The sequence below is a fragment of the Aethalodelphis obliquidens genome, unplaced genomic scaffold (assembly GCF_003676395.1).
Source record: "Aethalodelphis obliquidens isolate GAN/ISIS:26980383/991018 unplaced genomic scaffold, ASM367639v1 scaffold12, whole genome shotgun sequence".
In the NCBI taxonomy this organism is placed as follows: Eukaryota; Metazoa; Chordata; class Mammalia; order Artiodactyla; family Delphinidae; genus Aethalodelphis; species Aethalodelphis obliquidens.
Window position 1 is genome coordinate 32441989 of NW_020837956.1, and position 16626 is coordinate 32458614.

At 37.8% G+C, this 16626-nt stretch overlaps 1 protein-coding gene across 1 annotated transcript in view; it reads left to right on the forward strand.

Annotated features, from left to right (window-relative positions):
* Positions 1–16626, forward strand: part of NBAS (NBAS subunit of NRZ tethering complex) — a 287599-nt gene that overhangs the window by 81053 nt on the left and 189920 nt on the right. Inside the window, exons 17-21 of the mRNA XM_027113927.1 lie at positions 2114–2265; positions 9004–9144; positions 9407–9485; positions 12827–12931; positions 13300–13436. Coding sequence (XP_026969728.1) covers positions 2114–2265; positions 9004–9144; positions 9407–9485; positions 12827–12931; positions 13300–13436 — 614 coding nt within the window. The remainder of the gene's footprint in view (positions 1–2113; positions 2266–9003; positions 9145–9406; positions 9486–12826; positions 12932–13299; positions 13437–16626) is intronic.

A 16626-nucleotide genomic window follows, 5' to 3' on the forward strand; every position in this document is an offset into this window, starting at 1 on the left:
CGTGGACTAGAGACCAGAGCCTCTTCCTCTGCAGTGGCCTGCAGCGCCCTCTGTTGACAAAGCTTAATATCGTGTCAGCCGCAAATGGGAAAGGCTCTTTATCCCATAGCTGGCTCTGAAGAGTGCTTTTGAGGCTGAGAGGCAATAAATAGATAACTGTCATATCAAACTTGCCAAATACCCCCTTTTTGCTTAAATCCTACAGTTAAATCCTTCCTGCTATGTGCTGCCACAGTTAGAGTTACTACGTTGGCTGTTTATTTGAATCATTGGCACCTTTGTAAGGAAGTAGTTGGACTCATACCTATTTTTAGAAGGTGCTGACTTCTCATGTGACATTTAGGAAGGCAAATACCTTTTCATTTAGGAATATTCTAAGAAGTGTTGGGAAATTTTCATGGTAGTTGTTTTCCCTAAAAATTCATGTACATGAGTAATTAAAAATAAATAAAAACGTAATCTGAAAAAGTTGTGTGTAAGAAGCTGATGCTTCAACCCAACGGGAAGATGAACTGTTAATACAAGCAAGATATCAGAGTTGAGAGAGCATGAAAGATCATGAAATAAAGGAAGAAGACAAAGTTGCTTGTATTTTCTTTAGAATATCAGAACAGCAAACCTGTATTATCGTTCTTTCTTTTGTGACTCAGGACAGTGAGCTCATGAGTTCATGTATATCCACTTAACGGCCTTTTCTGTAACACAGTAGAAAGCAGATTTGGTCTCCGAAGGAGCTGACAAATGTTAGGAGAGACAAATTATGTACATTTTTTATTGGGGGAAATACTTAATTCAGCAAAATAAATAGGCAGTGAAGAGTAAAAGCACTAGGCCAGGAATGAAAGGGGTACAGGAGTGGCATAAATATGGCCTTCGCTTTTAGGGAGCTTATAATCTTACCGAGAAGACAAGCTTTATGCCTTCATTATAGAAATGACCATACAAGAAGATTGCGGACAAATGCTGTGGGAACCCAGTGAAGGTAGCAATCATTATAGACTCTGGTTATGGAAGTCTTCATATAGTGAAGATGTTTTGGGCAGGGATTTGAAAGGATTCAGAGTAGAGCTAGAAGAGAGGAAGGCATTCTTAATGGGACAAGTGGTGTGAGCAAATTAAAAGAAAATGAGCATGACTCATGAGGCCAGTGACTAAACCTGGCTTATTCATTGCTCTATTTTCTTGGCACACAAGAAGTACTCAGTAAATATTTCCTGGGTGAATGGCTCTGTAAGGAAACCAGTCTGTTGGATCTGAGATTCCATGATGGTGAACATTGGGGCATATTGATTAGAAAGATACATTGCTTTGGGATCAGGTGGGAAACCTTGCCAAAGGCAAGAGACTCCTGCACTGTCCCAGTTGTTACGTGTCAATGACATGGACTGATACAGAGGCCATAGATGTGGAGAAGGGGATGTGAGTTCAGAGACATTTCAGGAAAGAATTGATATGAAGGAATGTGTAGGGTATGAATCAGATTTTACCCTAAATTTGGATCCACAAGGGCTCTTTCTAGGAAGAGGGCAAGTCAGGAATTTTGAATGGAGTCAGAGGAAGCTGTTGGGAGGGAAGTACATATGGGCCCTTCGTCTTTCCAAGGAACAACATACCATGACTTTTTATGATTAAATTATCATCTGTGCTTTGGAGTACATCTCATGGTCAAGTAAATACAAAACCTTAATGTACTATGTATACCTCATTAGTTTTGTTTCAAAGTTAAACATGTTTGTTACAAGAAGATAAATCTTGCCTTACTTCTTTATTTTCTACTATTCTATATAGCCCAAGCGCAAACTGAAGAGCAACTAAAAAGTTTGGAAAGAGCTTTTTATGTTTCCAAAAAAGAGTACTGAACTTTGTGTTTCAGTGTGTTTCATTAGACGAAGAAAGAAAGCAGTTGGAATCACATACCCTCTACCCAGTCCTAGGCACTGTTAGGAAAGTAGCTCTTTAATGTTGAGATGCTCTAGCAGCTGCTTGTGGCCAAGGTTTCAGGTAGCTCTACTCTCTTACGTATAGCTTTATAATTCTAGAAGGCAGTTTTCAGGTGCTCTCAGATATCATGGTTTCTTTAATGCCTCTGTTTTTAAATTTTCTCTATATCCAGAGTAAAATAAAGAAACGATCCTGGGTTCTTCATGAGTGCTTGGAAAGAGTTCCTGAAAATGTGGATGCTGCAAAAGAACTGCTGCAATATGGATTAAAAGGCACAGACCTGGAGGCTCTTCTAGCCATAGGGAAAGGAGCAGATGATGGCAGGTTGGTTCTGGAAAGATGTGGATAGAAGTAAAGGTGACTTTATGAAAACTTTTAAGCTGAGACATTGGAAAGGGTAAACTTTTCTTTATTTAGGTTATTCTGCAATGAAGCAGTTGCCTTTGATTAATGCTTTTTTATCTGAGGTCAGTTTTCTTTCCTTTAAGTTAAATACGTTTACATATGATAGCTTGATGCTAAGGAAAGAGCAAATTCTACAAACATTTATTGAATGCTGGCCGTTTCTAAGCTGTGCGGTTAAGGCGGCATGCGCCTAGGTGCGCTGACCGGTGAACTGAACCACCGTAGGCAAGTCTGAGCTTCATTCACTTACTTTATGTGTAGCACTGTGTCCTTCTTCAGAGAATTACCTTGATTAAGTTATACGTCTTGTGAAAGCATCTCATAAACTTTTTTTTTGAATTTTATTTTATTTATTTTTTTAAACAGCAGGTTCTTATTAGTTATCCATTTTATACATATTAGTGTCTACATATCAATCCCAATCTCCCAATTCATCCCACCACCACCACAACCCCCCGCCACCTTCCCTGCTTGGTGTCCATACGTTTGTTCTCTACATCTGTGTCTCAATTTCTGCCCTGCAAACTGGTTCATCTGTACCGTTTTTCTAGGTTCCAAATATATGTGTTAATATACGATATTTGTTTTTCTCTTTCTGACTTTCTTCACTCTGTATGACAGTCTCTAGGTCCATCCACGTCTCTACAAATGACCCAACTTCGTTCCTTTTTATGGCTGACGTCTTCTTTATCCATTCGTCTGTCGATGGGCATTTAGGTTGCTTCCATGTCCTGGCTATTGTAAATAGTGCTGCAGTGAACATTGGGGTGCATGAGTCCTTCTGAATTATGGTTTTCTCTGGGTATATGCCCAGTAGTGGGATTGCTGGGTCACATGGTAGTTCTATTTTTAGTTTTTTAAGGAACCTCCATAGTGGCTGTATCAATTTACATTCCTACCAACAGTGCAAGAGGGTTCGCTTTTTTCCACACCCTCTCCAGCATTTGTTGTTTGTAGATTTTCTGATGATGCCCATTCTAACTGGTGTGAGGTGATACCTCATTGTACTTTTGATTTGCATTTCTCTAATAATTAGTAATGTTGAGCAGCTTTTCATGTGCTTCTTGGCCATCTGTATATCTTCTTTGGAGAAATGCCTATTTAGGTCTTCTGCCCATTTTTGGATTGGGTTGTTTGTTTTTTTAATATTGAGCTGCATGAGCTGTTTATATATTTTGGAGATTAATCCTTTGTAAGTTGCTTCATTTGCAAATATTTTCTCCCATTCTGAGGGCTGTCTTTTCGTCTTGTTTTTAGTTTCCTTTGCTTTGCAAAAGCTTTTAAGTTTCATTAGGTCTCATTTGTTTGTTTTTGTTTTTATTTCCATTGCTCTAGGAGGTGGATCAAAAAAGATCTTTCTGTGATTTATGTTAAAGAGTGTTCTTCCTATGTTTTCCTGTAAGAGTTTTATAGTGTCTGGTCTTACATTTAGGTCTCTAATCCATTTTGAGTTTATTTTTGTGTATGGTGTTAGGGAGTGTTCTAATTTCATTCTTTTTCATGTAGCTGTCCAGTTTTCCCAGTACCACTTATTGAAGAGATTGTCTTTTCTCCATTGTATATCTTTGCCTCCTTTGTCATAGATTAGTTGAGCATAGGTGCGTGGGTTTATCTCTGGGCTTTCTATCCTGTTCCATTGATCTGTATTTCTGTTTTTGTGCCAGTACCATATTGTCTTGATTACTGTAGCTTTGTAGTATAGTCTGAAGTCAGGGAGTCTGAGTCCTCCTGCTCCATTTCTTTCCCTCAAGACCGCTTTGGCTATTTGGGGTCTTTTGTGTCTCCATACAAATTTTAAGATTTTTTGTTCTAGTTCTGAAAAAAATGCCATTGGTAATTTGATAGGGATTGCACTGAATCTGTAGATTGCTTTGGGTAGTAGAGTCATTTTCACAATATTGATTCTTCCAATCCAAGAACATGGTATATCTCTCCATTTGTTTGTATCATCTCTAATTTCTTTCATCAGTGTCTTATAGTTTTCTGCATACAGGTCTTTTGTCTCTCTAGGTAGGTTTATTCCTAGGTATTCTTTTTGTTGCAGTGGTAAATGGGACTGTTGCCTTAATTTCTCTTTCAGATTTTTCATCATTAGTGTATAGGAATGCAAGAGATTTCTGTGCATTAATTTTGTATCCTGCAACTTTACCAGATTCATTGATTAGCTCTAGTAGTTTTCTGGTGGCATCTTCAGGATTCTCTATGTATAGTATCATGTCATGTGCAAACAGTGACAGTTTTACTTCTTTTCCAATATGTATTCCTTTTATTTCTTTTTCTTCTCTGATTGCCTTGGCTAGGACTTCCAAAACTATGTTGAATAATAGTGGTGAGAGTGGACATGCTTGTCTTCTTCCTGATCTTAGAGGAAATGATTTCAGTTTTTCACTACTGAGAATGATGTTTGCTGTGGGTTTGTCATATATGGCCTTTATTGTGTTGAGGTAGGTTCCCTCTATGCCCACTTTCTGGAGGGTTTTTGTCATAAATTCGTGTTGAATTTTGTCAAAAGCTTTTTCTGCATCTATTGAGATGATCATATGGTTTTTATTCTTCAGTTTGTTAATATGGTGTATCACAATGATTGATTTGCATATATTGAAGAATCCTTGCATCCCTGGGATAAATCCCACTTGATCATGGTATATGATCCTTTTAATGTGTTGTTGGATTCTGTTTGCTAGTATTTTGTTGAGGATTTTTGCATCTATATTCATCGGTGATATTGGTCTGTAATTTTCTTTTTTTGTAGTATCTTTGTCTGGTTTTGGTATCAGGGTGATGGTGGCCTCCTAGAATGAGTTTGGGAGTGTTCCTCCCTCTGCTATATTTTGGAAGAGTATGAGAAGGATAGCTGTTTAGTTCTTCTCTAAATGTTTGATAGAATTCACCTGTGAAGCCATCTGGTCCTGGGCTTTTGTTAGTTGGAAGATTTTTAATCACAGTCTCAATTTCTGTGCTTGTGATTGTTCTGCTCATATTTTCTACTTCTTCCTGGTTCAGTCTTGGAAGGTTATACCTTTCTAACAATTTTTCCATTTCTTCCAGGTTGTTCATTTTATTGGCATAGAGTTGCTAGTAGTAGTCTCTTAGGATGCTTTGTATTTCTCTGGTGTCTGTTGTAACTTCTCCTTTTTCATTTCTAATTTTATGGATTTGAGTCCTCTCCCTCTTTTTTCTTGATGAGTCTGGCTAAAGGTTTATCAATTTTGTTTACCTTCTCAAAGAACCAGCTTTTAGTTTTATTGATTTTTGCTATTGTCTTCTTCGTTTCTATTTCATTTATTTCTGCTCTGATCTTTATGATTTCTTTCCTTCTACTAACTTTGGGTTTTGTTTGTTCTTCTTTCTCTAGTTCCTTTAGGTGTAAGTTTAGGTTGTTTATTTGAGATGTTTGTTGTTTCTTGAGGTAGGATTGTATTTCTATAAACTTCCCTGTTAGAACTGCTTTTGCTGCATCCCATAGGTTTTGGATCGTCGTGTTTTCATTGTCATTTGTCTCTAGGTATTTTGGGATTTCCTCTTGATTTCTTCAATGATCTCTTGATTATTTAGTAACGTATTGTTTAGCCTCCATGTGTTTGTGTTTACGTTTTTTTCCCTGTAATTGATTTCTAATCTCATAACATTGTGGTAGGAAAGGATGCTTGATATGATTTCAGTTTTCTTAAATTTACTGAGGCTTGATCTGTGACCCAAGAGGTGATCTGTCCTGGAGAATGTTCTGTGTGCACTTGAGAAGAAAGTGTAATCTGCTCTTTTTGGATGGAATGTTGTATAAATATCAATTAAATCTATCTGGTCTATTGTGTCATTTAAAGGTTGTGTTTCCTTATTAATTTTCTGTTTGGAAGATCTGTCCATTGGTGTAAGTGAGGTGTTAAAGTCCCCCACTATTATTGTGTTACTGTCGATTTCCTCTTTTAGAGCTGTTAGCAGTTACCTTATGTATTGAGGTGCTCCGATGTTGGGTGCATATATATTTATAATTTTTATATCTTCTTCTTGGATTGATCCCTTGATCATTATGTAGTGTCCTTCTTTGTCTCTTGTAATAGTCTTTATTTTAAAGTCTATTTTATCTGATATGAGTATTGCTACTCCAGCTTTCTTTTGATTTCCATTTGCATGGAATATCTTTTTCCATCCCTTCACTTTCAGTCTGTATGTGTCCCTATGCCTGAAGTGGGTCTCTTGTAGACAGCATATATATGGGTCTTGTTTTTGTATCCATTCAGCCAGTCTGTGTCTTTTGGTTGGAGCATTTCATCCATTCACATTTAAGGTAATTATCGATAAGTATGTTCCTATTACCATTTTCTTAATTGTTATGGGTTTGTTTTTGTAGGTCCTTTTCTTCTCTTGTGTTTCCCACTTAGCGAAGTTCCTTCAGCATTTGTTGTAGAGCTGATTTGGGGGTGCTGGTGCTGTTATCTTTTGCTTGTCTGTAAAGCTTTTGATTTCTCCATCAAACCTGAATGAGATCCTTGCCAGGTAGAGTAATCTTGGTTGTAGGTTCTTCCCTTTCATCAATTTAAATATGTCATGCCCCTCCCTTCTGGCTTGTAGAGTTTCTGCTGAGAAGTCAGCTGTTAACCTTATTGGAGTTCCTTCATATGTTATTTGTCGTTTTTCCCTTGCTGCTTTCAATAATTTTTCTTTGTCTTTAATTTTTTGCCAGTTTGATTGCTATGTGTCTCGGCATGTTTCTCCTTGGGTTTATCCTGTATGGGACTCTGCCCTTCCTGGACTTGGGTGGCTGTTTCCTTTCCCATGTTAGGGAAGTTTTCGACTATAATCTCTTCAAATATTTTCTCGTGTCCTTTCTCTCTCTCTTCTCCTTCTGGGACCCCTATAATATGATTGTTGTTGCGTTTAATGTTGTCCCAGAGGTCTCTTAGGCTGTCTTCATTTCTTTTCATTCTTTTTTCTTTATTCTGTTCCGCAGCAGTGAATTCCACCATTCTGTCTTCCAGCTCACTTATCCGTTCTTCTGCCTCAGTTATTCTGCTGTTGATTCCTTCTAGTGTAGTTTTCATTTCAGTTATTGTATTGTTCATCTCTGTTTGTTTGTTCTTTAATTCTTCTAGGTCTTTGTTAAACATTTCTTTCATCTTCTCAATCTTTGCCTCCATTCTTTTTCCTAGGTCCTAGATTATCTTCACTATCCTTATTCTGAATTCTTTTTCTGGAAGGTTGCCTATCTCCACTTCATCTAGTTGTTTTTCTAGCATTTTATTTTGTTCCTTCATCTGGTACATAGACCTCTGCTTTTTCATCTTGTCTATCTTTCTGTGAATGTGGTTTTTGTTCCACAGGCTGCAGGGTTGTATTTCTTCTTGCTTCTGCTGTCTGCCCTCTGGTGGATGAGGCTATCTAAGAGGCTTGTGCAAGTTTCCTGATGGGAGGGACTGGTGGTTGGTAGAGCCGGGTGTTGCTCTGGTGGGTAGAGCTCAGTAAAACTTTAATCTGCTTGTCTGCTGATGGGTTGGGCTGGGTTCCCTCCCTGTTGGTTGTTTGGCCTGAGGCGACCCAGCACTGGAGCCTTCCCAGGCTCTTTGGTGGTGCTAATGGCGGACTCTGGGAGGGCTCACTCTAAGGAGTACTTCCCAGAACTTCTGCTGCCAGTGTCCTTGTCCTCATGGTGAGACACAGCCACCCCCTGCCTTTGCAGGAGACCCTCCAATACTAGCAGGTAGGTCTGGTTCAGTCTCTTATGGGGTCACTGCTCCTTCCCCTGGGTCCCAGTGCGCACACTACTTTGTGTGTGCCCTCTAAGAGTGGAGTCTCTGTTTCCCCCAGTCCTGTTGAAGTCCTGCAATCAAATCCGGCTAGCCTTCAAAGTCTGATTCTCTAGGAATTCCCCCTCCTATTGCCAGACCCCCAGGGTGGGAAGCCTGACCCTGGGAGGGGCTCAGAACCTTCACTCCAGTGGGTGGAGTTCTGTGGTATAATTGTTCTCCAGTTTGTGAGTCACCCACCCAGTGGTCTTGGGATTTGATTTTATTGTGATTGTGCCCCTCCTACCATCTCATTGTGGCTTCTCCTTTGTCTTTGGATGTGGGGTTTTTGGTGAGTTCCAGTGTCTTTCTGTTGATGATGGTTCAGCAGTTTGTTGTGATTCCGGTGCTCTCACAAGAGGGAGTCACCTCATAAACTTTTAAGCACCCTACAAATGTCAGTTAATAACAGTAATAAAGTTATTTGAGAAGAGCTGCTGTTCATCAAACATTTGGAACTTTTGGGGGGATATAAATGTGATAGTGTATTTGATAAGTAATTTAAATGAGACTGACATTCATTACCATTTTAAAACCTTAAATAGAAGTGATTCATATTGTAAACTCTGGGCAACGTTTTCTTCATAGGCTGTTTCACATTGGGTGACTATAACCTCCCATGTTTTCGTAAGCAGTTTTCATTTTCTTGATATTCAGAGTTTCTACACGTGATGATTACTGATGACTTTTTGCCCATCCTATGGACATAATTGAAAGAATCGCTTTGCTTATAATAAATAGCAAAAGCTTTCTTTCAAATAATTGCTTGTTTCTGTTTCTGCAGAAACCAATGTAATAAAATCAAAGTAGGAGAAGGTACTTCACTATATGAAATTTAAAAAAATACACAGATTTGGGTTTTCTTTTTTTCTCACAGATTTACACTACTTGGTGAAATGGACATTGACGGTATCTCCTACGAGGAGCTTTCCCCACCTGATGAAGAGCCTGCCGAGAAGAAAAAGGAGAAGGAGCTCAGGAAGAGACAAGAACTACTTAAATTAGTGAACTTTTCAAAGTAAATGATTTATTACTGTTCATTTGTAATTTCTTAAAAATACCTAGTAATCTAAGTGTGTTCTTTACTAGTGACAATTGCTGTACATTATTTTGGCAAGTTAAATCAAATGCATTTAGTATTGTTTTGCCCTTGTGCTTTTGTGTACTGTTCCATGAATTTGAGGCTTAATACAATATTGATCATTTTTATTCTATTTTAGATCTTAGAGAAATGTGCTTGTAGGTAAATATAAGTGGCCTAATACAGTTGTTCAAAACAGGTTAACACTGGAACAAAAGGAACTTTGCCGTTGTAGACTGAAATTATTAACCTACTTAGATCGACTCGCAACATATGAGGTAAGGAGTAGTTTTTTTGTTTGTTTGTTTGTTTGTTTGTTTTATTTTTGCGGTACACAGGCCTCTCACTGTTGCGGCCTCTCCTGCTGCAGAGGACAGGCTCCAGACGTGCAGGCTCAGCGGCCATGACTCACGGCCCAGCCTCTCCGCAGCATGTGGGATCTTCCCGGACCGGGGCACGAACCCGCGTCCCCTGCGTCGGCAGGCGGACCCTCAACCACTGCGCCACCAGGGAAGCCCAGGAGTAGTTTTAATCAAACCAATTATGTTCATTTGATCTGTCATTATAAATGCTAAGGCTGCCTTCATATCTGATATTCTTGGTCTTTAGAACTATTTATGTGGGAAAAGTTCATTTTGTATAGAAGCAAGTTCTCTTATACATCAGTTTTGGTAAAATTTAGAGGTTCATGCAAGGCCAGAAGTTGCTTTGTTCGTCTAGGGAGTAGAAGTGCATGAGCCATCTCTGAGAATCTGTGTTTCCTAGGTTTATGATACTTTTCATTTACTTTTATTTTACATTTAAACTTTAGGTTATGGCATATAGCTGTCTATAGTACCAAATTCAGTATACACTGGGTTTTAATAATCCTAATATGACTATTTCTGACTTGTTTAATTTTAATGATTTATTAGTGGTTTGAATTTAGTTGGTTAAACTTTGATCCTAATTATGGCCAGAGTTAGTCACTTGAACTTAAAGCATACTTCAAAATTGTTTCTTCGGGACCACAAACACAAATATCCCATGTTGGGCATTTCAGTAGCACTCTGTACCATGAGATTTAGGTATTGTTAAAGGCGTGAGAAGCATTTCATAAAATAGACATAGTTTAGATTGCTTTTTCACATGACCCTCATAGCTTACGTTACCCAGGATTTCGTATAAATTTCCCACCTTTGAAATTTGACTTCATTTGCAGTTTACTTCCTCCATCTCTCTCGGCCTCCCTTCTGTGGTCACATCGTGGCTTTTGGTATCGGCGCATAGTAGGGACTCAGTAAACACCACTTCCTATGTGTTTCCCTTTACCTGTTCTTATTGCTTGTTCGTCTTCCCTACTAGATTTTGAGCTACTTGGAAAGCAGGGAAGCTGTATTATTGTTCATTGTATCACCACTGCCTATCACAGTGCCCCTTGCACATTATTGACACCTCATAAATATCTGATTAAAGAATGAATGGTTCATCTGATAACGTGATGCCCGTCCCCATAGTAATGGAGGTACTTAGTACTTGTGATGCCTGCAGGCAAATAAAAGCATTTGATTCTCCAGCTGTTAATACAATAGAATGTTTTCAAACAGAATACTAGTGACAAAAGAGGACTATTTCTCTGGTTATTAGTAAACATGGTAATTAGTATATCACTTCATACAAACAAGTTACAAAACATTCCTAATAGTTTTATCTGTAGTACAACTAGTTTGACTGTTGGATGGTCATATTATTTTAAAGCATATCCTTTTATTATGTCCGAGTTCTGTGATATTGATGTAATATATAAAAGCATATTGTGAATTACTGATGTTGGTACAGATATAGTTTATTATTTTTTATACTTAGCTTTGGTTTCACTGATGAGATCTTACAAAGAAAAAGTTCCATAAAATATTCAGAGTTTGACGTTCCAGTTAATTTTATTTTATTATTTTTTAGTTATTGAATTGCTATTTCCTATTTGACAGTAGTAAGTGCATTTATTATTACATGATAATAGTGAAATTTAAAGTATTTGTTGAGCCCACAAAAATGGAATTAAGTTAAGCTTTTGAAAAGTACGTGAAGTTGACGAACTTGGCCGTTAAAACTTAGAAACGATGTTCTGATACAGTGACTAACCAGCTAGATATAGTGGTAGAGATAGGCATTACATTTTTAATCATAGGGCATGGCTTATTTTATTAATTCTGTGATAAATTAGATAAAAATGGATTTATTTAAATTTTACACGAGTTCCTACTGTATGCCAGTGATGGTGGTAGAGAGATGAACAAGGAATAGTCCTTGTGGATTCCTCATTATATGGGCAATAAGTGATGATAATGAAGATATGAAGAATTGATGAGGGGGCATAATGGAGCAAAACATTAAATTTTTCCTAGGGATGTCCAAGAAGACTATGTAGGAAGTGATATTTCAACTAGTCCTTAAAAAAAGGGAGGCTGACTCAGGGGGCTATAGGACTACTGTGCGGGGGGGCGGGATGCAAGCATAGAAACTCCATAAGGGTAAGGGTCTTGTCTTGTTTGCTGCAGTATCACCAGAGCTCTGAACGAGACCTGGCTTGTTGAGCTCAGGAAATATTTGAAGAAATCAGTAGTTAAGAGATACCTTAAAAAATACCAGCATATTTGTTGAGGAATTACTCTTTGCCAGCCAGTGTCTTAGGTACTTAATTCAGATTATTTCTTGACAGCCCTTTGAGGCAGGTATTGCTATCCTCTCAGTTTATGGATGTGAGGCTTAGAGAAGGTAAGTATTTTGTCTAAATAAATAGGAAGCAAGAGCCTCCTCTGAACATCCTCTTTCTTCCCTCTTTTCTATCTCAGTAAGTTAATGCAGTTAACAAATATTTACTGGCTATTTATTATGTGAAAGCCAGCATGCTAGGTGTCTGGGGTTCAGCATAAACACAGGAGAAATGAGCCTGAAGCCATCGCTGTGGTGGGGAGATGCACACTTGCCATTGCCGTGGCTAGCTCCTGTTTGTTCTTTATGTGTCAGCCTTGGCGTCCCTTCTGGGAGGCCCTCCCTGTCCTCCCAGGACTAGTTTTAGCACCTTCCTATGTGTTTCCCTTTACCTGTCCTTATTGCTTGTTCGTCTTCCCTACTAGATTTTGAGCTACTTGGAGAGCAGGGAAGCTGTATTATTGTTCATTGTATCACCACTGCCTATCACAGTGCCCCTTGCACATTATTGACACCTAATAAATATCTGATTAAAGAATGAATGGTTCAATCTGCAATTTACATAGATCATTCCAGCAGCAGTAAAGTTAATCTAAAGTTCTCACACAGATGTGACAGGTGCCCATAGTACATAGCCATGTGTAACTGTCGCTTATTCGTTTTTACCAGGTGGTGGATTTTGCTTGTCCTACTGTAATTGTACTGCCTATTTCATTTACTTCTGGATTTTTTTTCCATTAACAGCATTTATAAATATAGCCATTTTCCAAATAAAGACAAGAATACAGATGTAGTACTTTAGTTAACAGTTGAGAGTTTAATTAATTCAGGCCTTATTTATTTAGGTAGGCAGAGTTGTAATGGTTTTTAATATTTTCTTGTCATCCATATTTAAAAGCCTTTCCATTAAATCACTGTTTCCCCTCAGGAAATCCTCAGAGTGCCTCATGCATCTGAACAGAGATATGATGCTGAATTCTTTAAGAAGTTCAGAAATCAGAATATTGTTCTCTCAGCAAGAACTTATGCTCGGGTAATTTCTTTTTTGTAAATAAAACAATTATGGTTATTAACACTTTCTCAGTCTTTGAGCCATGCAGTTAATGTTATTGCATGCCTATATCATTACATTTCCTTTCTGTGTTGTACTATATTAATAAATGTAGAGAAAATAGAATCATGTTAAAATTTTTTTATTCATTATTCTGAGTTCTAAAAATAATTTTTAGAGCATTAGGTTGAGAAAAGTGATACAGACCTGGAAAAATCAGGACTCTTTCAAAGCACTTCATATCAGAACTGCATAAAAAAGTTAATTTTAAGGTTTTGAATGTTGTCATACAAAATCACTCCTTTATTTCTAAGGTTCACGTTAGAAACTTGCCCTTGCCTTCTGTACAGGAAAGTAATGTACAAGCCCTAGAAATTCTGTTTACTTACCATGGATCTGACCTGCTTCCTCATCGCCTCGTGATTCTCTCCAATTTCCCAGAGACCACTTCTCCACATGAATATTCCATTTTGCTCCCTGAAGCTTGGTATGTACTATGTTCACTGAATTTTACCTTTTTGCTAAGTAACAATTTTTGTTTCATGCTAAACATCTTAAATTAAAAAAATTTAAAATGTAAACAATTTAAACTTTTTTTTCTGATTATAAAATTATTTCTAACTTATTTTTACGTGATCCTGAGGCCAAACCAAAATATGTCTAGCATAATAGGATTACTGTAACGTACGGAATGTGAACTTTGCTTTTTTTTTTTGAAAGTCTTCTGCTACTAAAAAAAAAAAAAAGAAAAGAAAGTCTCCTACCTTTATGGCTATGTACTCAATATATACTGTTTTATGGTTAAGAACAGTTTTTAGGATAACAGTGTCTGTTTGAATTAGTTGTATATTTTAGAAATTGAAGTGTAGTTCTGACAATATTAGGTTGTAGGTCCAGGGAACCCAGGAATGTCTTGGGGATCCTACTTTTCTCAACAACCTTTTCTCCCTATGAAATTCCAGAGGCACAAAGACAGATGGGAAATCAAAGTACCTCTTTCCCATTATACTAATGCTCCTTATCTCAGTTGAAGTCTTTTTGATAATTGGGTTGTGACATAGACTCTTAAGACCAGTGGGACCATTAAGACCCAGTTGTACCATCTGGTGGGCTTCCAAAGGCCAGAACATCACTTCCTGAGAATGAAGAAAAGAGAATATACATTTGACCCTTGAACAACACAGGTTCAAACTGTGCAGTTCCACTCACACATGGACTTTTTTCAGTAGTAAATACTACAAAACGACATGGTCCTCAGTTGGCCGAATCTGAGGATGTGGAGCTGTGTGTACAGAGGATCCACGTGCATGCAGGGCTGACTATAAGTTATACAGGGGTTTTTGACTGCATGGAGGGTTGACACCCTTATCCTCCCTGTTGTTCCAGATTCAGCTGTGTTTGCCTCAGTGTGTAGCCTGGAGATGGGCAGGTCATCAGCCCCAGGCCTGAATGCCACCTGGGAGTAGCATACCTTGCCTCTGTCTGACCCCATAGAGGCAGAAGGGAAGAATATGTCCATTTGTGAGACCTTTTATATCTGGTAAACTAGCCCACTAGTAAATGTGGCTCAGTCATTAATTGCATCCTTTCTGAATTTGTTTGCCCAGTCTTAAAAAGAGTTGAGAGTCCCTGTCTTGCGTACTCATGTTGCATACTTTTAGTAATAGGTGAATTAATCTGTATGAAATCTGCTTGTAAACTATAAAATACACTGTAAGGGATTATGACGGCTCTGACTGAAATCATTGTTACAGACTCTAGCTCCTGGCAACTTACAGTGATATGGGAAGGGAACTGGGGATCATGTGGCTTCCTCATTCCTCCTCTGCACCTCCCCTGCATAGTTGTAGGCTTAGCTGTTGACGATAATGACCAGCATTTATACAGTAATTACTATGCATTTGGCACATACTTAATTCCGGTCTCCCAACACTTTTGGTATTATCTCTGTTATTATAGAAAGCTGAGATTTACAGAAGCTTAATAGCATATTAAACTTTATGTAAGTGCAGCCAGGATTTGAACCTATTTTTATTTAGAGTTGTAAGTCAGTAAGCTCTAAAAATAGAAGTTATAAACTCCCTACTTTGCATTACTGTTAGTACTAAAATGTAATTCTTTGTTATGATAAAAGTGAGCAAAAAGAAGAAGCTTGGGATATACCTTTCAAGCAGTTTCTTTTAGATCTGAATACTGATAAGTAAATGCAGTCTATAAATATGTATTTATAAATATTTAACAATTAATTCATTTATTTTCTGCCTGTTCGCAAAATAGATCTAATCTGAATGGAAATGACCTTTTCTACTGTACATTGTTAGTATAGAGAAAAGGGCCACTGTCTTAACGTTTTTTCTAAAGGTAGTTTCTCCTTAGATTTGAACTCATTTATTTGCATTGTCTTCTGATGATTGCTTAGATAAATGTTTGATTTTAACCTGAAATTTCAGAATTGGTTTTTAGAATAGTTTTACAATGCCCAGTGCTATATGTTACCTTTGAAAGCCCTATCTATGGTTCCTTTATGGTGGCTGTCATAACTGATTTAAATGGCAGTAAATACTTTGGGTATATCATTGCAGCAGAGGGTAATTAGATGTTATTTCTAATCTTTCTTGTGGGATGTGTTGCTTAGACAAACTTGGAAAAGACTGATTTCTTGTGAGTCCTTAGGTCATAATCATTTTAAATATATTGAGAAAATATAGATTTATTTTTTTGTTAATCTTTGTTTCTCAAGAAAGTCTTTCACATTGATTATATTTTTGCTATAGTTAGAAAGACTGAGAAAGAACAATAGATTTTAATAGTAATGTCTTTTATGTGACTGCAAAGCGAAACCACAGTTATGTTTCAGGCATAGCCTCTTCTATGAGGTCTTCAGTAATTATTCCTTTCCCTATATTCTCATAATTCTTTGTTCATTCTTGCAGTATAGCACTTTTTATTTTGTATTATAGTCAGTCATTTTTATTACTGCCTTTCTCCCCCTTGTTCTCTTCTTTAATAAACACCCAGCCTTAAACTCACTAACTTCAAGATGGAGGCCATCTCTTCCTGAGTTTTGGCTCCTCAGGGCCCAGATGTTTGTGCAGTGGTTCTCTAAACTTGTTTGCTAACTGGATAAATTAGGTCCATTTTACGCCCATTTACAAAAGAGATGAAGAGATGTCCTGCAGGGATTGCAACAGAATATGCTTTCACTTACTAACAAGGGAGGTGTCCAGGTCATGTTTCTCCAAGGCTCCCACCGCCTTAAAGATTCAATTGCTATTTTAGCCCATAGGTGAAGCCTGTACTCTTCTACCCTATTCAAAGTTTCACTCTAATGGACGTGGAGATCCATAAGATACAATCGTAGGACTTATTTCCCTTTTTTAGGAAATATATTTTTTGAGTACTTGCTATTCATTTTCAAATCACTTGGAAACCTTGGGTCAGATGGACACAAAGTGTCTGAGTGTTGGAATATAAACACCCCTTACTGTTTGACCGAGCCCCTTCTGCATGCCTGGCGCTATGGTAGGGGTCTTGAAATGAGTGAACACAGTTCCTCTTCAGCAGGAGTCATCAGGTATGGTTTACACAGGAACAGAAGTTCCTGCTTGCAGCATCATGCTTTCAAACTGAGGAAGAGGTGAGTTGAAATGACTCTAAATCTGCAGCCTTTTTTGCTT